Here is a 27920-nt window from a genome sequence, read left to right as displayed (position 1 = left end):
TTAGGGTCAACTACAATCTGTCCTTGATCCTTGACTGTCTCCTCCAACCACCATTCATATTCAGCTAATTTTGAAATCTGAGTAAGTTCTGTGCTCTTTCTGCAGAACTACTAAAGGAAGTCATATTATTGTGCGAACTAGTTCAACTACTAGTGCATAGTATCTAATTACAACTGGCATCTTCACTGTTGCAGAAAAAATTTTTTTTATTCTTCCTCGATTGACTCTATCCCACACTCCTCAATGGTTTTGTTGAGGTTTAGACGTTGGGGTGTTGGGACTCCAAAATCACAACACGTAGATCCTGCCTGAAAGAATTCAATCCAAGCCTTCTTTCAGATAAAGACAAGGTTTATTAGAACATCCATCATATTGACCAAACTCTTAAGGAATCTAAGCATTTGTATGGCTAATGCAAGCAGGCCAGATCTTAAGAATCTGAGCAGTGGCTAGATTTTAAGAATCTGAGCAACTTAATGGAGACAAGATGAATCTTATATACAGAAAGACTGTGGGAGGGATCCAGGAGTGGCCAAGTAGTCTAGGGTGACTGAAGGAGGAGTCTATGGAGGATCTGGATGGGAGTGGTCAGTAAACTGGGGTGAACAGAATGCCAGGGACCTGGACCATCTGGCCAAGGGAGAATGGAGTCTAGATAGGATTAAGGGTGGGAAGTGGCCAGCAACAATTGGGAGGTAACAGAACAGAATTGGGAGACTGTGTGTAGCCACAATGAAAGGCCAGTTGAGTGGATTACAATCTCAGGCAAACTTTAGAGATCTGGCCAGGTGGGAAAGTCCAGGGTTTTTCCTTTTTTTGGGGTCCAGATCCCAAAGACACGGTCTTTTCCTTTTAGGGGTTCAGATCCTATCCCCATTAGTTATTCCAAACCTTTTCTTCTCTTCTGAAAAACTACATAATGACTCCTTCATATCTCTTTATCTCGGATATGCCTATTTTGTTGTTTACTGAGAAGACAGGGGTCATCCAATGTGAAGTCCCTCATATCAATCTCTTCCTCCCTCAGTGTAGGTGCTCCCTGGGGCTCTATTTTTTTTTTTTTTGCTTGTTTTTTTTGCTACGTCATTAGCTTCCTTAGCTTTAAGTATATCTATACAGAAAATCCCCAAGTCTCCATTTCCAGTCCCAATTTCTCTCTGAGTTCTTCACTTTATCAATTATGTATTCAATATGTGCTCCTTGAAGTCCTGAGTCCAAAACAGAACCACTTGTTCTCTCTCTAAACCTCTTGTATATCTTCTAGGGACACTACCATCCTTTCAGTTAGCCAGGTTCATAAACTCAAAATCACCCTTGACTGCTCCTTCTTCCTCATTCACTATAACCACACAGTTGCTGAGTCTTGCTGATTCTACTTCCCAACATTTGTTACCTCCTTTCTCTCCACTCATGCAACCACCATCCTAGTTTTAAGCTTCATCACCTTAAAGAAATCTCCAAGGGGCAGTTAGGTGGTGCAGTGGATAGAGCACTGGTCCTGGATCCAGGAGGACCTGAGTTCAAATCCAGACTCACACACACAACACTTACTAGCTGTGTGACTCCGAGCAAGTCACTTAACCCCATTGCCTAATCAAAAAAAAAAAAAAATCTCCAGGGTTTCTTTCAGATTCATTGTTTCTGATGCTGAGTCCTGAGCCCAGTCCACTCCAAATCCTGCTCAGAACCTCAACCCATAAGAAAATCTACTCAATGTCTGATACCTCTCTTGCTCTGTTCCTCAATCATGTGATCCTTTCTCTTTTCCTGAATTCTTTGACATGTACTATTTCCCCTCTTCTAACTCTCATACCCTTCAGGGTCTTCTTTCCGAAATAGATCCCTCCTTAAAGAATTTATTAGGGATACTGTCTTCCAGTCTATTCAGCTTCCTCTCTACTCCCCAATTTAGGTTATACATATCTGATGAAGAGAGGGAAAGTGTGGGGAATCAGATCACAGTGGATCAGACAATCTAGTGAAAAGACAAGACACATAGTAACAAGACTGTAATAGGTGGAGAAATTTGGGGAAATGAGGGAGATTTGGATAACCCACACATATTTATTTTGGCTTGTGTAGGATCTATGACATTCTGTCTTTTGACACACCTAGTTGGAAACAGAACTCTGGGTCTTTTCCTCTCTTCCTTTCCTCACTAAATGCCCCCAAATGAGCCAATAGCTAGCTCTCAATTCTCTACTTAACTGTACCTTCCTGTTTTTTTCCGTACAAGGAATATATCCTTTTGCCCCACCCAGGAAGCTATGAGCCTAAGTGTTCTGCTCTAGGATATCTGCCTTTTTATAACTGCCTCTTTCTCTACCCCAAAGCCTTCTCTTCATGGACAAAGTTGTCAACAAATGTCCACTATATTTCTGTTCCCCCACCCCAGAGAATTTGCTTCCTTTCAGTTCCTTTGCAGGAAAGAAAAATCCAAATGTGCCTAAGGGAATTTCCCACTTGCATGATATACCAAATATCTCATTCTTGGGGAAATTGTCCTTCTTTTCTTTCATGAGAGAATACACTCTCTAAATCAATGTCTCATATCCCTAAGATAATTTCCCAGCCCCCTAAGAAATGCCCTCTTCACAATGAGCAAGAATCCCAAGAAGATCGATGTCAGCCCCATAGCAGTGACTGCCTCATAAAGGTGGACCTTCTTGCATTGGGTGAATTGCAGTAAGAATCAAAAGGTGGTCCCACAGACAGAACAGTGACAGGGTTTCTCCCCTCTGTGGATGCATTGGTGATAAACCAGGGCTGAGCTCTGAGTGACACTAGTGAGCCTTGTAACACTAGGGGCAGCAGTATGGCTTCTTACTTGTGTGGACTCTCCCTTTGTCGTTGTTTTTGCTTGTCCTTCGTTCTCAAATGGTGGAGAACAATAGGCAGAGCAATAGTAGGAGACACGCCCACAATCCCTGCACTTGAAGGGCTTCTCACCAGTGCATGTCCCTTGGTGCTCAATCAACATGGAGCTCTGGCTAAAGGCCTTCCTACAAGTTCGCACACTTATAAGATTTCTCACCCACGTGGCTTTGACAGTGCTGCACCAGATGGGAGCTCTCACAAACCCCTTCCCAAAGGTCCTACGTTTGTACGGCCAGATAGCCAGGGGGCTCTGCTGGCACTGGATCAGGTGAGTGAGCAGCTGTCCTGAAGCTCTTTCCACACACAAAGCACCTGAAAGGCCTATCACCTTTATAAGTCAGGCAATGGGTCATTAGTTGAGCACTCAGTAAAATCCTTGGCACATAATCCAGAGGGGTAGGGTTTCCCTGGGCTCCCCATAGGGTGTTCCAAACCCTCAGAGGACTTGTAAGGCCTCTCCAAGCACTTGGAGCCATTGCAGTATATTGCCAGCAGCCCTACCTCATTGGGGTACATGGAGGAATCTAGATGGGATTTCCCCAGAGGATGTGTTTCTTAATGTGGGCCATTGGGATCTGGGTCTTTAGGATTGAGGTTCCCTTTTGGAGACAAGGAGTGATTGGGTCTTTGAGGAACTGATGGACCATCCTCAACCCTACAACTCTCAGACCCTTGAGGAAGCTGCTGTGATTCCCCTGGCTTGCAGGATTTCTCAGGTTTATGAATGAACTGATGATGGAGAAGGGTAGAGTTCAGGCTGAATGATTTCCCACATTTAGGACACTCACAGGGCCTTTCACCAATGTGAGTGATCTGGTGCTGGATCAGAGTAAAGCTTAGACTAAAGCTCTTGACACATTCAGTGTATTTGTAGGGTTTCTCCCGTGTTTTGGTCCTGTGGTGCTGAATCAAGGTAGAATTCTCACAAAAGCTTTTTACCAGTCAGGACACTTGTAGGGCCGTTTGTCAGTATGGGTATGCTGGTGATTGATCAGGTTAGAAGTTCGGTTGAAGGACTTTCCCACAGTCCTCACACTTGTAGGGTTTCCCATTTGTGTGGATGATCTGGTGTTGGATCAAGGTATAGCTAAGGCTGAAGGTCTTCTCATATTCCACACACTTGTAGGGCCGTTCACCTGTATGAGTTAGTTGGTGTTGGACCAGATTGGAGAGTCTGCTAAAGGTTTTGGGGCAGTGCTGACACTTATAGGGTTTTTCATCTGTGTAGGTCCTCTGGTGCTGGACGAGTGTAGAGCTACTACTGAAGGTTTTGAAGCATTTTGTGTACTTGTAGGGCTTTTTACCTGTGTGTGTGTGTGCTGCACTAGAGTGGACATCTGCCGGAAACTTTTTCCACATTCTGGACAGATATTGGGCTTCTTGATGGAATGAGATGCCTGGTGAACCCCTGTCAGTGGCTAAGGATTTTCCCACAGACGTTGCAGATGTAGGGCCAGTGTGGAGGTGGGCAGGAGGAGCCGAGTGAGGGGTAAGACTGGTGGGACCCATTGCCACTCATCAGAGCAAGGATTTAGGGTCTCAGAAGGCTGTTCAAAGAATTCTGTAGTCAAGGGACTATGATTCACTTCCTCTGGGATGTCAGTCTGCAAGAAAATGTAAGTTAAGACTTTGTACTGGAATATAAGGCTTTGGACCTCTAAGATCTGAATAAAGGTGGGAAAACAACTGAATTGAGTAAACAGAGCAGGGATGGGAAAAATTATCAGTTAGAAGATAAGACCTGAATTATTATGCTTTGAAATATCAAAGCTACGAAAAGATCTAAGCAGTTGGAATTAGCAGATAGTATACTGGAGACTGGGAGTGAACTGAAGTTCCAAAATGAACCTTCCCAAGCCATTAAACTTAGCAAGTTCTCATTTTAGTTACAAGAATGCTGGCTAGACCCCCTGAAGCACTCTTTCTGAGCTAGTCAGAGTAGAAGCGCATGATGATCCAAAGCTATCTGTCCCCTCTCCTATCTCCCTCAATGTTCCTGTTTCCTATAACCTTCTCCCAAGCCCAGAACCCACCCCCCACATCCATATACATTGGGGCACTCAATGACCCAGGAGAGCTAGAGCTCAGAGGGAAGAAAGCAAGGATGACAGTAACTGCTTGGAAAAGGGGGAGTGGGGTATGTGGAGGGAGGGAGTCCTGGAGCTGAGCTTTAGGATCCCTGGTTTTGAGTTGCCAATTCAGGTTGGGAACCCAGAACCCAGTTGTGCAAAGCAAACAGGAACCCTCCACTATACAGAGGGGGAGAAGGGGTAGGATGGCCTGGAACAGGAAGTTGTCATTTGTCCCATCCAAGCCTCTCTAGGATCCCACCATGATAGAACCTCTGTGGTTTTAACCTTCAATTTGGAGAAGTGAGGGCTGAAACTGAGATGCAGCTGGTCTGGGAAGGATGATCAGGGATGTGTTCCTGTTCTCATTTACTATCCCTTCCAGCACCTAGCGCAACTCTATGCAAAATAGTAGGAGCCCACTAAAGCCTTCAAGGGGTGGAGAAATATTTGAGACTGAAAGGAATTGTTTTTATAGATTTTCCACCTCATCTACATTCCAGGAACCCTGTTATACACCATTACCTATTGGACATCTGTCCCAACTATCAAACACCTTACCATTCACTCTAATGCTCTATACCTATACTAGGGAAGTACAGAGAGGCAAGGTGGTATAGTGTAAATGACATTCATCTGGCAGTCAAAATAGACTTGGATTCTAGTGCTGGCTCTGCGATTGTTTGATTTTGGGGAAGTCGCATGGTCTCTTGGGGCCTCAGTTTCCACATCTATAAAATGATGGACTTGGCCAGCTACCAACATTCTCCCACTTCAATTCTAGTCCCTACCATACATATTACCAATTAGTATCGCATATTGGGGAGAGGTTGAAATGGAGGAAATGCTCCTGGACGAACCCAGCTACAGAAGGATGCAGGGAAACGTCTTTAAGTCCTGATGCCAATCTGACACCACTGTAAACCATTCCAGCTAAAAATCACCCTCCCCTCCTAGCACATTCCAGGCACCACCCCAGCTGCTGGGAACCTCACAGCAACCTCACAGGGCACTCGCAAGTGCAGGAGGAAAAACCAAATCACTCTTCCCTTCCTTTCCATTCGCGCCTACTCCCTTCCTGCTCGATCCTTTCCTCTTTCTTCCCAATTCCACTACTAGCCCGGCTTTTTTCATTCACATTCGTCCCGCCCACAAGCTCTCCGACTCTCATTGAATGGCTGCGCAAAGCAGAGGTTCGGACAGACCAAGGAGAAACAGGAGGCGGGGTTTCTTAAGCAGTCGCCAAGGAAATAGATTGAGCACCCCTAATGCCCCGCCCATCCGCCTCTGTGAGCAGCTTGTGATTGGTTTAGCCCAGCTTTGCGCCGCGTCCTCCGAGCGACTCCCCTGTCCCCAAGACTGTGATTGACAGCATGACCACATTGTTCAATTTCCCTCCTCCCCAGCCTTCCCTTTTCGCTGGCTCCAGAAACAAGCTCTGATTGGCTGTTAGGAGCTCGAGCCACATCCTCCTTGTACGTGTTCCATGCCTGGACCCAGAGCGCCCAGGCAGGTCTCTTAGGTGGGTAGTCTTGGGGGCGCGCGCGCCCATTCGAAGCTGCGTGAACCCCTTGGGCGGATCCCTCCAGCCCGCTCCAGAAGCTAGGTGCCCCGCCCCACTTCCCTTTTCCCTTACCGGCCTCCGATAGGATAAAGGGAACCGAGTAGGTGGGGACTTGGGGAGGACAGGCCTTCGATTGGGTGAAAGGGGGATGGGCGTGGCCAGAGGGGGTGGGGAAGGAGCTGGCCCTGTGGTGGCGGCTGCTGTGGGTAAGTGAGTGGGTGACCGCAGGTAAACCTTCCCCCCCCACGTCCACCTCTTAACTGAGGATCTGGGGATGTCAGGAATTTAACACCCCGGGGAGAGCGCAGGAATCAGCGGGGAGGGCGGGGGGTGGGCCCCCGATGGGACGGGACCGCGACCCCTCCCCCCCAACCGCCCCCCCCCCGCCGTGTGCGCGCCCATCCGCCTCGCGCCCGCCCCCCGCCCCAGTTCTGGCCCCGTGCCCTGGCCCCCTCTTTCTCATTTTCCCTGCCTCCTCAGCCCTGACCCCGGGCCGCCATGGCCGAACCCCGGAAGGAGGAGGAGGAGGAGGACGAGGAGGGGGGCACTGAGGGTCGCCCTGAGCCAGGGAAGGCGGAGCCCCCCAACCCCGTGGCCTCAGTGGTGGCCAAAAACCTGGCACTGCTCAAAGCCCGCTCCTTCGACGTGACTTTCGAGGTGGGGGATGAATACGAGATCATCGAGACCATCGGTACCGGAGCCTACGGGGTGGTCTCCTCCGCCCGGCGCCGCCTCACAGGTGAGCTTTGTCACCTGTGACACAGGTGGCTGCCTTGGCCAGTTGCTCATCCCCCATCGTCCATCTGTCCATCCATCCAGCCATCAGTCCAGCCACTCACCCATCTGCCCATCCATTCATCTACCCATCCATCCATCCATTCACCCACCCATCCGTCTGTCTACCCACACACTGGTCTGTCCATCATGCACCTATCCATCTACCCATCCATCACCTATCCAACTATCTATTCACCTCTCCATCCATCCATCACCTATCCAACTATCTATCCATCTATCTGCCTACCCACCCAGCCATCTGTTCATCCATCTATCCATCCCTTCATCCCCAGGGAAAGTAGTCCTCCATATTTAATTTCCCAGCAATTGTATGAGAATCTTAGTTTTGGGGAACTTATTTCATATATTTTTATTTTACTTATCTGAGTATACATGCCACTCTCTTACAGCCTTTGGAATGTGAGGTCCTGGAGAGCCCTGGACCATTTTGTATTTGTCTCCCCAACACCCTCCCCATGCCTTCTTCAGTGCTTTGTCAATAGTGTGATTGTAGAATGAACTAATGAAATGATAGATTTATGCCTGGTCAACTTATTTAGCTCTTCCCACTTCTCAGAGCTTTCCCAGGCTTTCTTCACAATATCTTTTGAAGTAAGTAAGATGTGTTTATATCTATGTATGTATATGTGTACATATATATACACACACATATATATACCTAAACATACATATGTGTGCATATACACAGATACATATATGTGTATCTAATATGATGTATACATTGATATATATAAATAGCTATCCCCAGAAGGGAAATTGATTTCCAGAGAAATGTGTGACTTGCCTGGAGATCACATCTAGTAAGTAGCAGCTCAGGAACTAGAGGACAGGCCTCCTAACTCCTACTTCAGGGTGTAAACCTTTGAGGAAGGTGAGAACCTAGGGTAATAGGGAAAAGGAAGGAAACAAGCATTTATTAAGTGCCTGTTCTATGCCAGGCACTGTGCTAAGTACAGATATCATTTCATTTGTTTCTCACACTAACCATGTAGATGTTGTTATTATTCCCTTTTACAATTGAAGAAACTGAAGTGGACCAAGTTAAGTGACTTGCACAGGGTGATAGCTGATAAATGTCCAAGGCTGGATTTGAAAGGAGGTCTTCTTGACTGAGGTTCAGTGCTCAATCTGTTGTGCTACCTAGCTGAAAAAGATGAGTATCTGAAGCAGAGACATGCTGGGCCACTGGATGGAGATATCTTGGTAGAGAACTTTAGCCTCTTTATAGATATATCAGACTCTAGATATCATATATAGATAGAGATATATGAGACTGAAAGCAGTGTAGCTGATCTTTCTTTTTCTCTCTCAAGGCCAGCAGGTAGCCATCAAGAAGATCCCCAATGCTTTTGATGTAGTAACCAATGCCAAGCGGACCCTCCGGGAGCTGAAGATCCTTAAACACTTTAAACATGACAATATCATTGCCATCAAGGACATTCTGAAGCCCACTGTGCCCTATGGGGAATTCAAATCTGTGTAAGGAATAGAACTGGTAGGGTGGCTTTTGAGGTTAGAGTCAGTGTAGTATCTTAAAGTGAGGAGCATAGTCCCTGAGTTATAAATGTATAGATGAGTGTCATGGAATAGAGGTTGTCAAGACACTTTGACCCAACAAATGGCAGTTAGAAAAGACAGATTCCTGTGATAGGCTATGAGGCATTTTCCAAGGGAACAAGTTCCTGATGGTCCCAGGAAGAGTTAAACTGTAGATCCTCCTACAGGTCCACTGGGAAAATAGCTAGTTACTCTTGGGGGAATCTGATCCTGGAGATAAGGACTGAGGTAGAATGATGGGTTGGGAAAGGAGAACTAAGTGCTGCTGTGCCTAAGTCTTTTTACTTTTTATCTCAGTTATGTTGTCCTGGACTTGATGGAAAGTGACCTACACCAGATCATCCACTCCTCTCAGCCACTCACCTTGGAGCATGTACGCTACTTCTTGTACCAGCTGCTTAGAGGACTTAAGTATATGCACTCAGCCCAGGTGATCCACCGTGACCTCAAACCCTCTAACCTGCTGGTGAATGAAAACTGTGAGCTGAAAATAGGTGACTTTGGCATGGCTCGGGGCCTTTGCACTTCCCCAGCTGAGCATCAGTACTTCATGACAGAATATGTTGCCACACGCTGGTACCGTGCCCCTGAGCTCATGCTCTCCTTGCATGAGTACACACAGGCCATCGACCTGTGGTCTGTGGGATGCATTTTTGGAGAGATGCTGGCTCGACGACAGCTCTTTCCAGGTAAGAACTATGTCCACCAGCTTCAGCTGATCATGACAGTGTTGGGGACTCCATCACCATCTGTGATCCAGGCTGTAGGGGCTGAGCGAGTACGTGCCTATATTCAGAGTTTGCCTCCACGCCAACCAGTGCCCTGGGAGACAGTATACCCAGGTGCTGATCGGCAAGCATTGTCACTTCTGGGCTCCATGCTGCGCTTTGAGCCTGGTGCTCGGATCTCAGCTGCAGCTGCCTTGCGCCACCCCTTCCTAGCCAAGTACCATGACCCTGATGATGAGCCAGATTGTGCCCCACCTTTTGATTTTGCCTTTGACCGGGAAGCTCTGACCCGTGAACGAATAAAAGAGGCAATTGTGGCTGAGATTGGTGACTTTCATGCCCGACGTGAGGGAATCCGCCAGCAGATCCGTTTCCAGCCCTTATTGCAGCCTGTGGCTGGAGAACAATGCTGCCCTGATGTGGAGATGCCCAGTCCCCGAGGACCTGGTTCAGATTGTGCCATGGAGTCACCACCTCCAGCCTTACCTCCCCCTGGACCTACATCCAACACCATAGACTTGACCTCCTCTCAGCCTCCTCTACCAACTGGAGATCCAGCCCCACCTAAAAAAGAAGGAGCTATCTCAGACAATACCAAAGCTGCTCTCAAGGCTGCCTTAAGGAACCGGCTTAAAGGTGAAAGAAGGAAGCATGGGTAGAGATGGGTGATATGGGTGATAGAATAGAAATGAGCATAGGGGTGGGAGAACCAGTTGCAGAATTCGGTGGTGGTGTTGGGTATAGCTATACCCCTTGGGCACAGCATGCTCCTTATTTTCCTCCCCTACTGTCATGCAGATGGTCCCAGTGCACCCCTAGAGGCCCCTGAGCCACGAAAGCCAGTAACAGCCCAAGAACGGCAGAGGGAGAGGGAGGAGAAGAGAAGGCGGCGACAGGAACGAGCCAAGGAGCGAGAGAAACGACAGAAGGAGAGAGAACGCAAAGAAAGGGGTGTAGGGGCAGGGGGTGGTCCCTCTGGTGATCCCCTGGCTGGGCTGGTGCTGAGTGACAATGACCGAAGCTTATTAGAACGTTGGACTCGAATGGCCCAGCCTCCGGCTCCACCCCCTGGACCAGCAGCACCTACCCCACCACCCCCTGCTCCTCCTCCTGGACCTGCCCCTCAACTTACGGGACCCTCTCCACTCCCAGCTACTATTTCATCTGGTCTCCAGGCCCCAGTTACACCCCTTCCGGTTCCCCAACCATTGGTTCCTCCTCCTAGCCTTCCTGGCCCCACCCCTGCAGGAACCATGCCTTACTTTCCACCTGGCCCACCACCATCAGATCTAGGGGGATCCCATCAGGCTCCCACTTCAGAGTCACCAGATGTGAACCTGGTGACTCAGCAGCTATCTAAGTCACAGGTAAGGAGAGAGATTGAGAAGTATCTTGGTTAAGGCCATGGCAACTAAGTTAAGTCAGCACACCTTGAGTGTGATTTAAGATTAGTAGAAAGGGATTGAATTTGAAGGTAGGATTTGGGGTTCCTTTGGGTTTTCTTGGAAAGGTATAGTGAAGATAAAGGAAAATTCACGGGGTATGTCTACAGAGATGTGGATATTCTAGTTAGTTCAGGAGTAGAGATGGACATGGGTTCTTCACCGTACTCTTGAAAAGAGAATAGATTATAATAACCACCTGAACTTTAGTCTGTCTCCTTTTCTCTCTACAGGTGGATGATCTACTGCCTCCCGTTTTCTCGGGAACCCCAAAGGGCAGTGGGGCTGGCTATGGAGTTGGCTTTGATTTGGAGGAATTCCTCAATCAGTCTTTTGATATGGGTGTGGCTGATGGGCCTCATGACAGGTGAGTGAGGATGTGGCTTGAGAGAGAATTGAGAGGTACAAGACTAAGAGATGGAATCTTAGAGAATTGGGCAGGGACTCTAAGGCAAGGATTCTTAATCTATTTTGTATTACTGACTGCTGCACAGTCTAGTGGAGGCTATGGATCGCCTCTAAGAATAATGTTTTTAAATATAGATAGATCTCACCTTACTTAAATTCACATTACATAAATTTGACTCTACATAAAGAATTCTGAAAGAAATCTGCATTCCAAAAATTATGAAAACTCCTTATGCAAAACAGATGCTGTACATACAATAAGATGAACTAAGTATGTTATGGGCAGCATAAATGGTGGTGGGAAGCTGAGAAGCATCTCTTAAGTCAGTTCCTATGAGTCTGCAGACAGTGAGTGATACTGTGCCTTTCCTTGTATTCAGTAGTTATCCTTATATTTCCACCATGGCTGGCAGCAAACATGCTCTTGAGGGGAAAAGTGAGCCGTCTGGTAAACGTAAGCCAATAAAATTGGAAATGAAAATGAAAATAATTAGAAAATATGAAGATGGACAAAAATTGTCCTTGGTAGCCCGTGAACTTAGTCTTGCAGTGTCAACTGTGAACACCATTGTGAAGGCTGCTTCTTGGATAAAGGAGCACGCAAAAGGCATGCTTGCATTACATTGACTTACCTGCTGAAACAATGATGCTATTCTAGAAATGGAGAAACTATTAACTGTGTGGATAGAAGATCAGACTCAGAAGAATATTCCTTTAAGCTTGATAAAAAATTCAAGCTAAGACTCGAAGCTTCTTTGAAGATTTAAAGGTAAAGTAACCTTAAGGAACACAAACATTAACAGCAAGCAGTGGTTGGTTTGCACGATTGTAGATTTTCATAATGTACCAGTGTCAGGAGAAGCTTCTAGTGCAGATATTAAAGCAGCAAATAAGTCCTCAGAGTTCTTGCAAAAAATAATACATGGGGGCAGCTAGGTGGTGCAGTGGATAGAGCTCTGGCCTTGGAGTCAGGAGGACCTGAGTTCAAATCCAACCTCAGATACTTGATACTTAACTAGCTGTGTGACCCTAAGCAAGTCACTTAACCCCAATTGCCTCACCAAAAAGCAAAAACAAAACAAAATAATAGATAAAGGTCCCTCCTTGTTAGAGCAAATCTTTAATGTAGATGGAACTGGCCTATTTTATCAGAGAATGCCATCTTGAACCTATATCTCAGTGGAGAAAAAATTATATCGGGGCATAGAGCTTTGAAAAATAGAGTAACACTTCTGCTGGTTGACAGTGCATCTGGGACTTAACAAATTAAAACCTGTTCTTGTGCACCCCTCAGAAAATCCTAGGAAATTGAATCAGCAAGGCAACCCACATGTGCATTATTTCACTAACCCTAAGATTCCCTGAGATAACCCCTATCATCTTTGAATAACTGTTTTCTCTAAGTCCAGAAGTTTTATAATGATAATGTCATTCCTTTCAAGATTCTACTTATTTTGGATAATGCCCTCGGTCACCCTACCCATCTGGATGATTTTAATTTAAATGTAGAAGTAGTATACATTCCCCCTACCACTACCTTACATTTGCCCACGCAATTGCAGTTTTGGATGCAGATAAGGACTTGACATTGAGAGATTTCTGGAAGTCTTATAATATTTACTATGCAATTCTGAATATTGCTAAGGCATGGGAAGATGTAACAGAAACATTTATGAAGAGAGTTTGGGGAAAAAAAAGTGTGGGGAAAAAAAAGTGTGACCATAATTCATTCTCAATTTTTGTGGATTTGAAGAAGTAACAAGATTGTAAAGTTAGCATAAGAATTGGAGCTAAAAGTGGATGAGAATGATGTAAAGCAATTGATTGAGTTTCATGGAGAAGAACTGTCAGATGAGAATCTGATTGAGCTGCTAGCTGCAAAGATTGTAGAAGAAAAGAGGGAAGCTTCACACTGTTGTCCAGCCAAAAAGGTTCACAGTGAAACAGTTGGCAGAAGCATTTTATCATTTGAGTGAATTTTTTCTTGTATTGAAAAGATGGATCCAAATACTTCAATATTTTTTAAAGTTCAAAGACTAGTTGAAGAGAATATTGCTTGCTATTGTCAATATACAAGGAAAAAAAGAGAGTCATTGTCCAAACATCTTTCGATAGTTTCATAATAAAAGCTGCACAGCCAACCACTAGTGATAAAGGCTAGGTGTAGTGGGTGGGGAAGGAGCAGCAGACTGCACGCCTATGTTAACTTTACAGTACTGTGCCTACTTTATCATTAGCTTTACCTTTCATTTTATAATTCTGTTTGTTATCATGGCACAGTATTTAGTATGTCTGCACTTTATGACTTTTGTAAGTATATTATTTTGTGTATTTCTTTGTTATATAGTTAAGTGAAGTGGGTGGGTAGGGGCAAATTCACATTGCCTAAAAATCAATTTACATAGAGATTTGTGGAACAGTCCACTTACGTAAAGCAAGAACTGTGTGTATATAAAATAAAAATATATAAGATTACAAAGGAAATCAATTATATTGATATAGAGTTCTCAACATATAAAAAAAAAAGATTCACTGACCCAGGTTAAGGACCCTTACTCTAGGCATGGGATGCAGCTTGACCTTGCTGATTAATGTTCTGTTCCCTTTTCTGCTGTCTTCTCTTCCTGCAGCCAAACAGACTCGGCCCCATTGTCAGCCTCTCTGCTCACTGATTGGTTAGAAGGGCATGGGATGAACCCCGCTGACATTGAGTCTCTGCAGCGTGAGATCCAGATGGACTCCCCTATGCTGCTTGCTGACCTGCCCGATCTTCAGGAGCCCTGAGTACCAGGCGCTAAAAAACCAGGCTCAAGCTGGGAACAGGGGAACAGGGTCTTTCAGTTTAGGTCGAAGGCAGGATCTAGGAAGGAAGCCCCAGAAGACTGAAAATTCATGTTTTGATGGGGAGAATAGGAGCACCAGTTTATTCTCCAGATTCATCTCAAATTCACCCTGCAACTTTAGGGGTAAGCCTCAGTATCCATAAAACTCTGGGGAAATTAGAAAGGCCCAGGAACTTCTATTACCTGTCACTTTTCAGACACTTCTCTGCCACTTCCAGTATTGACTTTTTTTTTTTACATTCTTATTGTTGTGGGACCAGTGAAATATAAGATTGATCCTTACTTCTGTCTCCAAGTGTCATTTTGGGAATTGAGGGAAACATTTGAAAGGGCGAACAGTGGGAGAGCAGGATGCCTGGTCTTAGGAGCCATTTGAAAGTCTAGCAAATTCTTTCAAGCCATCAACAGAAGAAACAGTTTCTTTAGATTGGGTATTCCTGTAGGTTTATTGACAAATTGTGGCTTCCACTTTGCTGTCTTTGTAGCTAGTCTACTCCTTATCCTATCTCTCTCTTCTCCACTTCGTGCTCCCAGCAAACTGCTGTAGAGGTGGTTTCTGTTCTCCTGTCTGAAGGACACGATCTGAAGGGGATGTAGGAGCTGCTGACTGGGAGTAGACTTAAAGTATTGTGGTAAGATAGTTTCACCTTAACAACGATCCATTTCCTTCCCACCCTCCTTCCTTATATTTGCCACTAAAATGCACTTGATTAGATGGGGTGGGATGACTGGACTTTATGCATTTTTATCAATAGTGTGCAATATAAATTGGGAAATAGAACAGAAAGCAACTAACTAGCTTTGAGGGAATGAAGGAGGTTAGGCACAGCTGGTACTGGAGTGTGGCCCTTTCTGATACTCACCTCTGAAATGGAATATGGTTTCAGGAAAGGAGAGGGTAGGAGAGTTGTCAGCCATTATATATAAACAACAGAGTAGAGTTGGCTCTGCAGTGGGACATAGCGACGACTCATTATGACAGCACGATATTAGCTGGCCCTGGAGTGAAGAATTGACAACTAAAGAAGACTGCCAAAGGCAGCTGGCTCCAGGTCGGAATTTAAGAGACCACAGCTAATGAACTACTGACTCTTTGGTGACCCCTATGACAATCATATTCCTAAGTGACAAAACAGCCATTTCTGGGGTAAGTATGTAGTCATAGCTGAGTATGATAGCCAAATGAAGCTGGTTTCTTAGATAGTCTATGGGCACAATTTATTAGAAAAAATCTGAGGGCATGGTTAGTAAACAACTGTATTTAGATGGCAAAAGGTTAATGGTTCATTCAGCCTCTTTAGGGAAGGAGCCACGTTGTAGGTAATGAGCCTTAGGTTAGATGTGGTGGTATTAGCTGGATGTAAAAATAAACTAGATCTGGGGTAGGGTTAACAGCATCAGAATAATAGCAAAATTTTGGTGGGTTTGGGTTTTTTGGTCTAGACATGTACTTTCATTGATGTGGGGGAATTGCCTGTAAAGAAAAATCTCATTCCCGTAAATAGATAATTTATCTGGAGTTGTGTCAGAGAGAGTTGTCTTTGGACACAGGTTCCATGACTTAATCAGGATAATCTAGGTAGTATGTGTTAGAGAGAAGACTTGAACCCAGATCTTCCTAACTCTAAGGCTGCCCTGTATCCAATACACCACTCTCCTCATTGATATCTAGGCATAAAAATGAGTTAGATCTAGGTGGGACTGACAACAGCTGAGTAAAAGGCAAAGGCCATTAGCTTAGGAGTCAGAAATAAGTACTAACTGACAAATAGCAAAAATACAAGGGTAGGGGAGTCAATAGAAAAATGAATAGCCACAGAAGCCAGTAACTGAATAGAGAGCTGGGTGAAAGATGGGAATGAGGGCTATAATTGTTACATAAAGGGGTGCTGCCCTCAGACACGGCGAATCTTCATTTCAGTACGCTTAAGGGAATAATAGAATCCTTTCCACTGGGCCCAATTGATACCATTGGCATAGGAAACGTGGGTCCCCCCAAGATAGAAGCCATTGAGATTGGCAAAGTGACAGCTCCGGAACCAGAAGGCTCCGGATGAGAGTGCTGCACAATTCTGCACAAATTGGTCCTGGTCCTTGTCAAAGGTGGAGAATTTCTGGCCACTGTGGTAGGAAAGAGAATCACCTGGGAAGAAGGGAGGAGAGGAGAGTACAGGTTGGGGAATTGATTGTGAAGACTGAATGGATATGGGTGGGGAGTGACTGTAGTAGAATATGAAAATGAGATCTACATAACATGGCAAAGTGGGGGCAAGGGGAGGATAGCTGCCTACCCCACCCTTACCAGATGTTAGACAAATGTGCCTTCGGAAATTAAGAGAAACATCTGCTCTGTGATGGGGGAGAGGAAAGGAGAAGGCTTGGAGCAAAGCTGACTATAGCTTCCTTTTGGTGCCAAGGCTGAGGCTGAAGTTTGGCCCTGGCTCAGCTGTGGATTCTGCCAGATATGGGAGGGGAAGATGGGTGGGACCTTAGAGGGAATGCGAGGGCCTCAGGCTTGGGGACCAGTCTGGTAGTGCCAGCTTCTATTCACCTCTCCTTCCCGAGGGCCTTTGTTTCCAAGTTTCTAAAACTGGGGAATAGCAGGGAAATGGCCAAGAGGGATGGAGAGAAAGTTGAATGTTACCTGCTCCCCCGTCTTCAAAACCAGTTACATAGAGAGTGTAGCCATCTTCCTCTGCGTTGACAGCATTGGGGGAAATAGAGAATTCTGTGTACTTGGCATAGGCTGTATTGTTCTCAAAGTCTTCCAAGTCTACACGCAGCTCATACTTTTGTTTCAGAGTCAGGAGGTGGATGTTCTTTAGCCCTAGAAGGCCAGGGGAGGTTAGGAGCCAGTCAGTGTTCCAATGCCCCCACCCTAGAATTCAAGTAATCAGTCCTTGGCTGTCTCTCAGCCTCCACACCCTTCCCAGACGTCTGCCCTCCAGGCCCCAGTTCTCTTTTCACCTTACCCAGCCAGTACTCCCCATCAGCTCGACCAAAGCCCAGCTTGTAGTCATTCCAGCCCCTGAAGAAGCTGACGGAGCCATTGAATCTCTTCTGGAAAACCTGGAGCCAAGAAAGTGGAAAGCTGGACTGGGAAAAACCTAATAGGGGGTAGGGAGTATGGGTATTGTTTGGACTTGACTGATACTCCTTGAATCAATTCCTATTTTCAAGTTATTCTTCTCTTACAGGTCCCTCCTCAAACAGCCTCTTGTTCTCTCTACTAAGTGCCTCTCCTTTCTAAGGCTTTCCTCTCTTCAACCCAGTTTCCCTGAGCTTTCTTCTTATAGAATTCAAGAGTCAGAGCCAAAAGTGATTTAGAGCTCATCTAGTACAATTCTCATTTTATAGATGAAGGAATAGGGATCCAGAGCAATTAAGTGACTTGCTTAAGATTACGCAGCTTAGAACTGCCGTCTCCACTTCTAGTGTCCCTGCGCTGTGACAGTTCAGCAACTCTCTGTCTTACCGTCCATTTGCCCTCATCAGTGCTCATATCACAGAAGACTGGCACAGGAACACTGGGTCCTGAGGGGTAGATAAGGTAAACCCCATTGGTTCGGTAACCCTGGGCATAGATGTCATCACAGTCCAGGGGCTGCTGAACACAGGGCTTTTCCAGAGCTAAGAGACAGAGAACAAAGAACATCAGTTGCTGTTTTCTGGGTTGAACTAATTTTCAGCCCCCACCCTGGTTTTCTCTGGGGGTGGAAAATCTTGCTTTTGTATAGTTCCAAAGAGCTAAAAGAGATCATGTTTTGCCACTGAATGTACTGAGGCACAGACTTCCTCAGCTAGTCAATGACAGAGTTGAGATTTGAACCTAGGTCTCTTGATTGCTAGTTCAGTGCACTATCTCATTGTCTACTCCTGCTGTCCCTATCACTCTCCCAGCACTACCGTCTCTACCCCTAACCAGGTGCTTTCTAAGTACCTGGTTCAGAATTGTCTCCACCCATCCTGTCCCTCTCATTCAGAGGAACGCTTTCCCCGGCAGCCCCTTGGCCTCTTTTCTGTTCCCAAGGGATTGGGATGTGGATGTCCCCGGTTAGCAGCTTACCATCTCCTCGGATTCCAGAAGACTGGGAGGAGCAGTAGCGAGTGTGAAGGAAGAGGAAGAGCAACAACAGAGAGACCTGGAGAACATAAGATAAATGGTTACATATACAGGGTCCCAGAAGTTTCCAACATCAACCCTAAGTCAGTTCAGTGTTTTAAGACTGTTGCTTGAGAGGCAGCATTGTTGCCCCCCACCGAGAAATTTCCTTCCTTTGACTGGAGCTCATTTCCAAAACCCTGATACCGCTGACCAACTTACCATGCCCCTAAGTGATAAGGCCTCCCACCCCAAATTATAAGGGGAAACAACTAGTTCCCACCACTCTTAAATCTCCGTCTAGCATCCTCTGTATTCTCTCAGTTGATTGTACCCATATAAAGGTAGTCATTTCTAATTGTGTAAGAGCCTCCCTTGGGTGACAGATCCATTCTAAGCCATAATAGCGGCCTATCTGGTAGGAGATTTCTGCTCTGGGGCCAAATTTTTCTCCCAATACCTTCATGTTGTCCGCTCAGCTCCGAGGCTGTTCTCTCTCTGCAGTGCTGGGACAGGACAGAGTTATTTGTCTGAGCACCAGCCAGGTCTTCCCAGATCCCTCTCCCCACCCCCTTGTCTGCAATCTCCCCCTCCCCCTTCTCTTACTGAAATAGGATCAGTTTACACTAGAAGGAGGAGGGGGTCAGGGGTGGGGGTGAGTGGGAATGGGGCCAGTGGGACACCTGGCTCTCATTACAGACTGTCTGAGAAAAACCACAGCAGACGTTAACTCATTGCTGGACCCAGCGTGCTAACCCCCCAACCCATGCATTGCCTTGTCGTACTCCACTTTCCTCTCAAGTTAGAGATGCTCTGATCTCCTTGTTCCCAGCTTATCAATCCAGTTTCCACTTCCTGCTCTTGCTCCCAGCTATCCCATTTTAGCCCTTTAAATTCTCTACATCCCTCCTCTTCCCAATGGTTCCCCCTGCAGGCATCTGTTTATTTTCTCTTCCTTTTTTCTGATCTGCATTTAATCAGTCATTTCTCCCCCCTGGGTTTTTGGAAGGATATGGAGTCTGATGGGGAGAAATGAAGGATTTGAGGTAGTATGCCTGAATTCTAGAAAGGCAAAAAAAATGGAGACTGTAAGTAAGGTGTCAGGGTTATATGAGGGGAGTGGAGATTGGGGAAAGACAGGATACCTAATTTGTGAACCCCTGTCTTAGGACTTACCTTTTGTCTCTTGGGAGCCTAGTAAGAATGAGTTGAGGAGGAGCAGACTGCAGGAGGTTAGAGGGTGAGTGAGGAGGGGTAAAAGGGGCTGAGTCCTGTTTGCTGGCTAAGCTGGGACATTTCTGAGCTGTGAGCACAGATTCTGTCCCCACTCCAGCCGCTCTGTCTGTCCCCAGTTCCAGCCAGCAGCACCCCCCACCTCCGTCTCCTTTCTGTGCCCAGTCTCTCTCTCTCTCATAGCTTTTTCCCCAGTTTATCCCAGTTAATCCCAGTTTACATGATTCCTCCATTTCTATCCATAATGATAACTTGTTTTGTGACCACTTTTCCCACCTCAGGTCAGTATCAGTCTTCATCCCTCCTGTGTTTTCTCTCAATCTCTTGGTCCCTCTGAATTATTTTTAAAATGATTTTCTTATCTCAGAAAACTCTTTAATGCTTCCCCATGGCTTTCAGGAACTTTTGCCCTATGAAGGGCAAAATGGCCAAGAGGGTGGTATATGGCAAGGATGTATGAGGACACCTGATGTCTGAACAGCCAGGGCAATCTCAAGTTTGCAGAGCTGGGTGAAGAGACTGAGATGAAGATAGCAGAAAATGAGAGGTTGGCATTGTATAAAACTGGCCCCAGCTAGTTTCAAAATGGAACTGGAGCTGTTGAGGCCAAATAAGAGTCTGCCCTGGAACTCCCAGATTCTACTGCAGAAGTTCAAGGCAGATCTGGGAGACTGTGCAGTGAGCAGACTCATTCCAAGAAAGACAGTGAAGTATGGGACCAGAAGTCAAAGCAATCCACTGCAAGAAAGCACCTGGAAAGTACATTCTGTAATAACTTGATTTTTAAAAAAAATGTTTTTCCAATTACATGTAAACACAATTTTTAACATTTTTTTTAAATTTTGAGCTCCAAATTTTCTCTCACTCCCTCCTCTCCTCCTTCCTTGAGAAGGAAAGTAACTTGATATAGATTATTCTTGTGCAGTCATAAACATTTCCATATTAGCCATATTGCGAAAGAAAACAAAAAAACAACAACACAAAAATAAAGTTTAAAAAAGCATGCTTCGATCTGCATTCAGACTTCATCAGTTTTTACTCTGGAGGTGGATAGCATTTTTCATAAGTCCTTTGGAATTGTCTTGGATTATTGTATTATTGAAAACAGCTATATTTGGCCATATATTGCTATTACTGTATACAATGTTTTCCTGGTTCTGCTCACTTCCCTTTGTATCAGTTCATATAAGGCTTTCCAGGTTTTTCTGAAACCATTGGATGGGTACTTGAATGCTGGATATACTTGGGAGAAGAGTGTTGGGTTAGTATGCCAAAAACTAAATGCGATTGAACTGGCTTCAGGAAATGAGAGGGATGAGAATAGAGGTCTTCCCACACTCCAAAATCTACCTTTCCTTGGTCTCTTCTACCTGGACTCATAGGGTGGGGGGTAATTTCCACATTGTTAATCCTGGCTGATACTTCAGGATGATACCTTTCCATCATTAATTGTTCTAGACTCTGGGAATGCAAGCTAAGTTTAGCATGAGCCTAAGAAAATACAATTAGGAAGGTAAAGCTGCTGCCCAAAACATCATACAGTTCATTCTAAAATCAAACATGAAATACTTTTGAACTCTTGCCTATTTGGAATTATTTGTGCCACTGTTTCTCTACTGAAGTCCTGTTCTTAAGTCTGGATTTCTCATTATGGTATGGTGCTGACCTTGGGTTCTTAAAAGCTATTCCAGAACTGTGAATAATTTAGCTATTCTCAGCAATACAATGATCCAAGACAATTCCAAAAGACTTATGATAAAAAACGCTATCCACCTCCAGAGAAAGAACTAGATGGACTCTGGATGCAGATTGAAACATACTTTTTTTTTACTTTATTTTTCTTTTTTCTTGGTCTAAGTTTTCTTTCACATCATGGTCAATATGGAAATATGTTTTGCATGACTATATATGTATATATCAAGTTGCTTGCCTTCTCAAGGAAGAGAGAGGGGAGGGAGACAGGGAATTCGGAACTCAAAATTAAAAAAAACCCAAATGTTAAAAGTTGTTTTTATAGTTAATTGAAAATATATAAAAATAAAATAAAAGCTATTCCAGGGGAGTGCTATGGTCTGATAAGTCTCTCCAAAACGCATTGGCTTTGAGATTGATCATAGAGCATGTCCTCAAAAGTCTTAGTATGGTTTTAAACTTTGGCCAGCTTAATGCGGTTTTAAGATTTCATAGCTTAAAACCACAGGGCAGCTAGGTGCTGCAGTGGATAGAACATCAGCCTTGCAGTCAGGAAGACCTGAGTTCAAATCCAGCCTCACACTAACTGTGTGACTCTGGGCAAGTTCCTTAACCTCCTTTGCTTCAATTTTCTCATCTTCCTCACAGAGTTGGACGTGACTGAAGAACTACTAAACAACAACAAAAGCTTAAAACCACACTAAGTCTTTTGAGACACCCTGTATGTTTGTTGTTCAAGGACCAGCCCACCTAAATTTTTATTTATTTATTTTTTTTGCTAGGCAATGGGGTTAAGTGACTTGCCCAGGGTCACACAGCTAGTAAGTGTTATGTGTCTGAGAACGGATTTTTTGAACTCAGGTCCTCCTGAATCCGGGGTCAGTGCTGTATCCACTGCGCCACCTAGCTGCCCCAGCCTACCTAAATTTGAAGAGGATCATCACCAGAAGACTGATTTTTGGTCCCTAACCCTAGAAGCCTCTACGTAAATGAGATCTCTTCCAACTGCCTCTAATAGCATGTATGCCAGGAAAGATGGAACTAGGGTCTGGAGGCAGAGAACTAGATGGTTCAGATCCATCTTGACCCTTGCTTTGGGGAAATTTAATAATATCCTATCAATAAAAAAATGAAAGCAAAACTTCTTTTCTTTGTTTTTTTTTTAGTTTTTAGGCAATGGGGTTAAGTGACTTGCCCAGGGTCACACAGCTAGTAAGTGTCAAGTGTTTGCTCTGAAGCCGGATTTGAACTCAGGTCCTCCTGACTTCAGGGCCAGTGCTCTATCTATTGCGCCACCTAGCTGCCCCCAAAAACTTCTTCAGGTTATCTTGATCCCCCAGCTGTTAGGAATCCAAGTGATTGGAAAGAGAAGCTCCTCTTTGTAGTTTACCATAATCTTCCTCTTTTGCCTTTGAGCAAATGAAATACAGACCAGCAATGCATTGAGTCAGCCATAGTTTTATCTTAATACTGACTTTTAGAGACCAGGTAGACAAATACAAAATAGACTCTAAAGAAGCAGAGATAAGTGCCCCTAAAAGGTTTTTCTGAAGAAAAAGAGAATAAGTTAATATATGGAAACATAGTCATGTGGGCTATCTCCCTTTCCCTTCTATCCTTACCCTCTCTTTCTTTTCTTTCTTAAATGGAAAGGCAACTGGATTTGGAGTCAGAAAACCCAAGTTTGAATCTTGGCTCTTCCACTTAATATTGAATGACCTTGACTAAGTTACAACCTCTGTATCTCAGTTTCCCCAGTTTTAAAATTTATAAATTGGATTAGGTAATCTCTGAGGTTTTTCTCTAGTTCTAACTCTTATTCCCTTTCTTTTCTTTAATTCTTCATTTTTTCTGTCTTCTCATTTTTTCTCTTCTAACTCCCCCCTTTTCTATCTTCTTTTACTTCAACAAACATTTATTAAGCATATACAATTGGCAGAACATTGTGCTAGGTGCTGAGACGCAAATAAATCATGGTCCCTACCCTAATGGTACTCACAACATAGTAGAGACAAGCCATACACATAAGATGTAATACAAAATGAATTAGGATCAGTAGAAAAGAAATGAAAAATAGGTGCTATGGGAGCTCTAAAGGGTAAAAGGTGGCTTGTTACTGTTAGGGAGGTGAGAGAAAGCTTTATTAAAGAAATGACATTTAAGCAGAGTCTTAAAGGATAGGTATGATAGCAAGCAAAGGTAGAAGTAGAGGGAGTAGTCTAAACAGTCACAGAGGGGGCATGGTTCATAGCACATACAGAGAATAGCAAATGATTCATTTTGGCTGGAGCATAGTAAACGTTAAGGGAAGCAGTGTGAGATAAAGCTAGAAATGAAGGATGGCACCAAATGATGGAAGGACTTGAAAGTCAAAATAGTTTGAACTTGATTCCTCTAACAGTGGTGGTGGTATACAGTTATCTGGCAAAAATTAGATGCACCCTTTCCATTTATCCCCCACAACCACTTTTTCCTATACCATATCTTAGAGTGTCCCTGCGTTTGAGGGGAAAGATGGTGGGGAAGGATGGGGGCTTTAAATCCGTTTTGAAGAGAAAAAGGGAAGCTTCTTCTGGCTTCTATTTACCAAACCTACTCCCAACACACTAGTTTCATTTGTCCCCAGGGTAATCCAGGATGGTCCAGATTGATTTTGATGCCTGCTTTTGGGGGATTTAATAATGTGCTATCAGTAAAAAGCCCCAAACTTCTTTGGGCCATGTTGAATAACATGGGCCATGTTGGGCCCCAGTTGCTAGGAATCCAAGTGGAAAGTTAGGAATCCATTGGAAGGAGATTCGACTTTGTGTAGCTTGCCGTAGTTTCCCTCTCATCTGCCTTTGAACAAATGAAATATAGACCAGTAATGCATTGAGCTAATCACCATTGTCATTCTCCATCAACGGGGACAGCTACACCATCATTCCTTATTGACTCCTGGTCGTCTCGTTTGACTCAGCTACAGCCTTTTTATCTTACCCGCATTGGGGCAGCAATGCTGAGTAAGTTCTTGCCCTCTCTCATTCTTCCTCTGTTTGTCCCTTCAGTGTAATCTGCTGGGCTTTAGATTGTGGTAGAAATTGGGAGATGGTTCTTTACTTCCACACACCATCCGGGTGTAGTTTCTCCATTTTGCAGTGGCCATGCACTCTTGCAACCTCACACAAATAGCACTCAGCCCACTCATACTTATTCTGATGTCATTGCCTTCTGAGAGATGTCTCTTGCTCTTTCTTTCTCCCTTAAAATTGAGGAGAGATGGTGGGGAGTCAGCTTCCCAGAATAGAGAAGCCAATCTCTGCTGACAGAGTGGGGAGTCTTCTCAGGCTGTGGCCACCCCAAGGCAGAAGCTCAAAGTTGGAAGTGACCCCATAAGCCCCTACTTCAAGGTATACCTGAACAAAAATGCTCTGTACAACTAATGGTAATCCCTGATCATCTAACCTTTTCTTTAAGACTTCAAATGATGAGGGACCCACTGCCTCCCGTTCCACATCAAACCTGACAAGTGGTCATCTAATCTTTGCTTGAAGACATCTAATAATGAGGAACTCATGACCTCAAGAGGCAATGTGAACAGCTCTGATTCCTGGGAAGTATATCTTTACATCATGCCTAAATTTTCTTCTTTGCAGTTAGATTAACCTCTACTTTCTGCTCCTGATGTAGCCCTCTGGGACCAGGCAGAAAAGTCTTCCAAGTGACAGTCCTCCAAATACTTGAATAGTGCTGGTCCATTTCCTAACTTGTACCACCATATTCCCTCCCCATTTCCAATGTTTAAAGGCACATTTCGATTCTAAATTTTGTGATCCTATAAATGTATATGAAGCTTGTTAATTATTAGAATCTTGTTTTTTCTAAACTTAGCCTTTGCATGTCACAGATATTTTTATTGTCATATAAATCATGATATCATCTCCCTGCATTTGGAGTAAGATGAGCTAGATTTTAAGGACTGACTGCCACTTATACTAACTGAGTAACCTCAGGAAAGACATCTTATCCCTCTGGACCTGTTTCATCATCTATAAAATGAGGAGATTCAACTAGATTGACCTCTAAAGACCCTTTCTTAATCTTAGGATTTTCCTATTTATCAGGGGCAAGTTTTGTAATTCACCAAAGTGTAGCACTGTATTAGTTGCAAAGAGTAAAATAAAAATTATAGATTGTAATTATGAAAAAAAGGATTGAAGAGGGGCTGAGATTTCATTTACAATCCCACAGCTCTCCAAGGCTCAAGTAGATAAACATTAGTGAACTTTCAGGTATGTAGAATCTGAACTTTTATTGAGTAAGCAATATAGGGCCACAGTGCGGTTTTTGAGGACAGACGTTGTATTTATGCATAAGTAAGTATACCATCCAGGGGCCCCCTAAATCGTGGTCCTCCAGAAAGTTACCCCAGGCTCGCTGTGGTCTGTGAATTAGCACCTACCAAAACCATAGCTGAAAGGCCTCTTCAATGTGCTTATACCAATCAGCTGGAAGACACTTAAGGACACTCAAGTTCAAAGCAAAAACAAACAAAAAAACCCTCAAAAATTCAGTGACAAGAAAAGATTTTCTCCATGCACTCGTTATATGTATTCCCATAGTTTGCCATACTACCAATGGGGAAGATTACAGATTGATCAGGGGACACACTGGAGGGCATGCCTGGAGAAACATATGACCGGGGAATATATATAAAGAGGAACACATGCCTGGAACCTGGGTAGCCAGAGCACACAGGGAGAGTATGCAGGGACAATCTCCAGGCATCCTGATCTATATCTTGCCACTGGACCCAGGCGGATGCCTCCGGAGGAGAAAGTGAGGCTGGTGACTTTGCACAGCCCTCCCTCACTTAAGTCCAATTCACATGTATGTCATGGCATTATCTTCCTGATGCCATGGTCCTCTTGGAGAACGAGGGACAAACAACAACAGCAACATGGAGAGACATATATCTAAGGTTCTCGTGTTCCTGGGGCAACTCATATCTCCAATGCTGCAGAGCTACTGATGTTATCTAGTGATATCGTCATGCTGCTCTCTGCTGGGTGTGTCATGCATTGCATCTCTTCTTATCTCTCTCTGGCGGTCATGTCATCTCTCTGGGTTTTTCTACTGGTTTTGTATTTACCAGGCTGCCCTCTGCTACCATCTGACAAGTCGGCTCTAGTTATTGGCCTCTTCAGAGCCTCCTTCTCTCTACTATCTTCTGCTAGAATGTAGCATCTAATGAGCCTCTCCTGGCAAATGTGAGCTCTTTTAGTGTGTAGCCTAGGGCTGTGAGACACTACAAGCTAGATACCAGCTAGATAACTAGCAAAGCTTGCAGAAGCTCCCAGGATAGGTTCAAATCTATTCATTTCACAATATCTGACCCCAGAAGGGAGAAGAGAAGTGATTGAGAAAAGTGGATGTTGACGATATAGAAACCTGGGGTATGGTAGCTAGACAGTGTAGAAGGGTAGGCTGTTTTTAGAATATCATATTCTGCTTGGACTATCATTACGAAAATCCTCTGAAGAGGTTTTTTTTTACTTTCTTTTCTAATACATTCTTGATGATCATAGTTTATAGCAGCTAGATGGTGCAGCAGATAGAGCACCAAGCCTGGAGTCACAAAGATCTGAGTTCAAATTGGCCTCAGACACTTACTAGCTGTGTGACCCTAGACAAGTTACTTAACCTCTGTTTGCTTTAGTTTCCTCATCGTAAGATGGGAATAATAATGGCACCTACTTCTCAGGGTTGTTGTGAGGATCAAATTAAATAATGAATTGTAAAGTGCTTAGCACAGTGCCTGGCACATAGTAAGAGCTATATAAATATTAGCTGTTAATATTATTATTATAGGAGGCAAGCAACTTTGTGAGTTTAAGAGTTTGGAGCTTTGGGGTTGCTTAGTTGGAGATGACAGGAAGTAGGAGGAGTGTCGGCTTCAGAAAGGACGACCACCAGTATGAAGATGCCCCCAATCCCTGTCCTAGCTTGACGGGAAACATGGGCCTGGAAGGAATTCTTTGGACATAACAAAGCTAAGATGGAATGTGAAATACTGATGCAGCAATCCTACAAACTGCATCGTTTCAGAAGTTAAAGTCTCAAACTTCCAGGAGAGTAGAATAGTGGTTGTAAGTTATTGCTGCTTGTTTAGTTTTTCTGTTAACACAAACTTGTGTCTTTTGTATTTAGTGTTTCCTTTGTGTGTGGGAGGAAATAAATAATTGTCCTGTATATAATTTACAATGTACATCGAGTACATTTCTACTCCGTCTTAGGAGAGTCCCATGAGCCAAAGTAATTTTCTCCAGGGTTTCATGTTGGGGTATAATGAACCAGACAGTTTGACAAAGGGCCCAACTCTTCTCATTAGAGGCCAGGCTGCCCCAGTATTAAACTCAGTTCAAGAACATTCATGGATCCTAGAAATGGAGCCCCTTAGTGGAGGTAGGGAGGCTCAATGCCCCAGCCCCCCTTGGGCCTAGAAGTGGTTTTGGTTGTTATTGTTACATATAGATAAAGTAATTAAAGCCCAGAGAAGTTTAGTGACTTTCCCCAGTTTAAACAGTAAGGTCATGGCAAATTAAGACCCAAGAACAAGGTTTTATAG

General features: G+C 44.4%; 2 protein-coding genes across 6 annotated transcripts; one reads left to right on the top strand and one right to left on the bottom strand.

Moving 5' to 3' along the window:
- The first annotated feature begins 6673 nt into the window (after window positions 1–6673).
- On the top strand, window positions 6674–14568 carry MAPK7 (mitogen-activated protein kinase 7). 5 transcript variants are annotated; one of them, XM_027874492.1, is made up of 8 exons: window positions 6674–6716; window positions 6991–7249; window positions 8622–8787; window positions 9163–10229; window positions 10392–10960; window positions 11269–11402; window positions 12102–12212; window positions 14074–14161. In XM_027874492.1, the coding sequence occupies exons 2-7, from the start codon at window positions 7009–7011 to the stop codon at window positions 12208–12210; spliced, it is 2286 nt and encodes a 761-aa protein (XP_027730293.1). In that variant the 5' UTR covers window positions 6674–6716; window positions 6991–7008; the 3' UTR covers window positions 12211–12212; window positions 14074–14161. The 5 variants fall into 5 exon arrangements, with proteins under 5 accessions (XP_027730293.1, XP_027730292.1, XP_027730290.1 ...); XM_027874491.1 differs by lacking the exon at window positions 12102–12212 and having other exon boundaries at window positions 14074–14568; XM_027874489.1 differs by lacking the exons at window positions 12102–12212; window positions 14074–14161 and adding an exon at window positions 11827–12094.
- Window positions 14569–14707: 139 nt separating this feature from the next.
- Window positions 14708–18953, bottom strand: MFAP4 (microfibril associated protein 4). Its single transcript, XM_027874494.1, has 6 exons — window positions 18849–18953; window positions 18353–18428; window positions 17762–17916; window positions 17259–17355; window positions 16931–17113; window positions 14708–16429 (listed from the first exon to the last, which is right to left on the bottom strand). Exons 1-6 carry the CDS (start codon window positions 18852–18854, stop codon window positions 16182–16184), a joined length of 765 nt encoding a protein of 254 aa, XP_027730295.1. The 5' UTR covers window positions 18855–18953; the 3' UTR covers window positions 14708–16181.
- Window positions 18954–27920: the final 8967 nt, after the last annotated feature.

This window comes from Vombatus ursinus, unplaced genomic scaffold, assembly GCF_900497805.2.
Source record: "Vombatus ursinus unplaced genomic scaffold, bare-nosed wombat genome assembly UNPS02014807.1, whole genome shotgun sequence".
Classification (NCBI taxonomy): Eukaryota; Metazoa; Chordata; class Mammalia; order Diprotodontia; family Vombatidae; genus Vombatus; species Vombatus ursinus.
The sequence above is the reverse complement of the archived record's forward strand: the minus strand, read 5'-3'. Positions and strand labels throughout refer to the sequence as shown.

What these genes read in the sequence shown, in the direction of transcription:
- MAPK7 (XM_027874488.1), top strand. Translation starts at nt 7,009, where the DNA reads ATGGCCGAACCCCGGAAGGAGGAGGAGGAGGAGGACGAGGAGGGGGGC. An exon ending in TATGGGGAATTCAAATCTGT is followed by an intron (nt 8,788 to 9,162) that starts GTAAGGAATAGA and finishes TTTTTATCTCAG; the next exon opens with TTATGTTGTCCTGGACTTGA. An exon ending in AGCAGCTATCTAAGTCACAG is followed by an intron (nt 10,961 to 11,268) that starts GTAAGGAGAGAG and finishes TTCTCTCTACAG; the next exon opens with GTGGATGATCTACTGCCTCC.
- MFAP4 (XM_027874494.1), bottom strand. An exon ending in TTCTGGAATCCGAGGAGATG is followed by an intron (nt 17,917 to 18,352) that starts GTAAGCTGCTAA and finishes TCTGTCTCTTAG; the next exon opens with CTCTGGAAAAGCCCTGTGTT. An exon ending in CTGATGAGGGCAAATGGACG is followed by an intron (nt 17,356 to 17,761) that starts GTAAGACAGAGA and finishes TCTTGGCTCCAG; the next exon opens with GTTTTCCAGAAGAGATTCAA.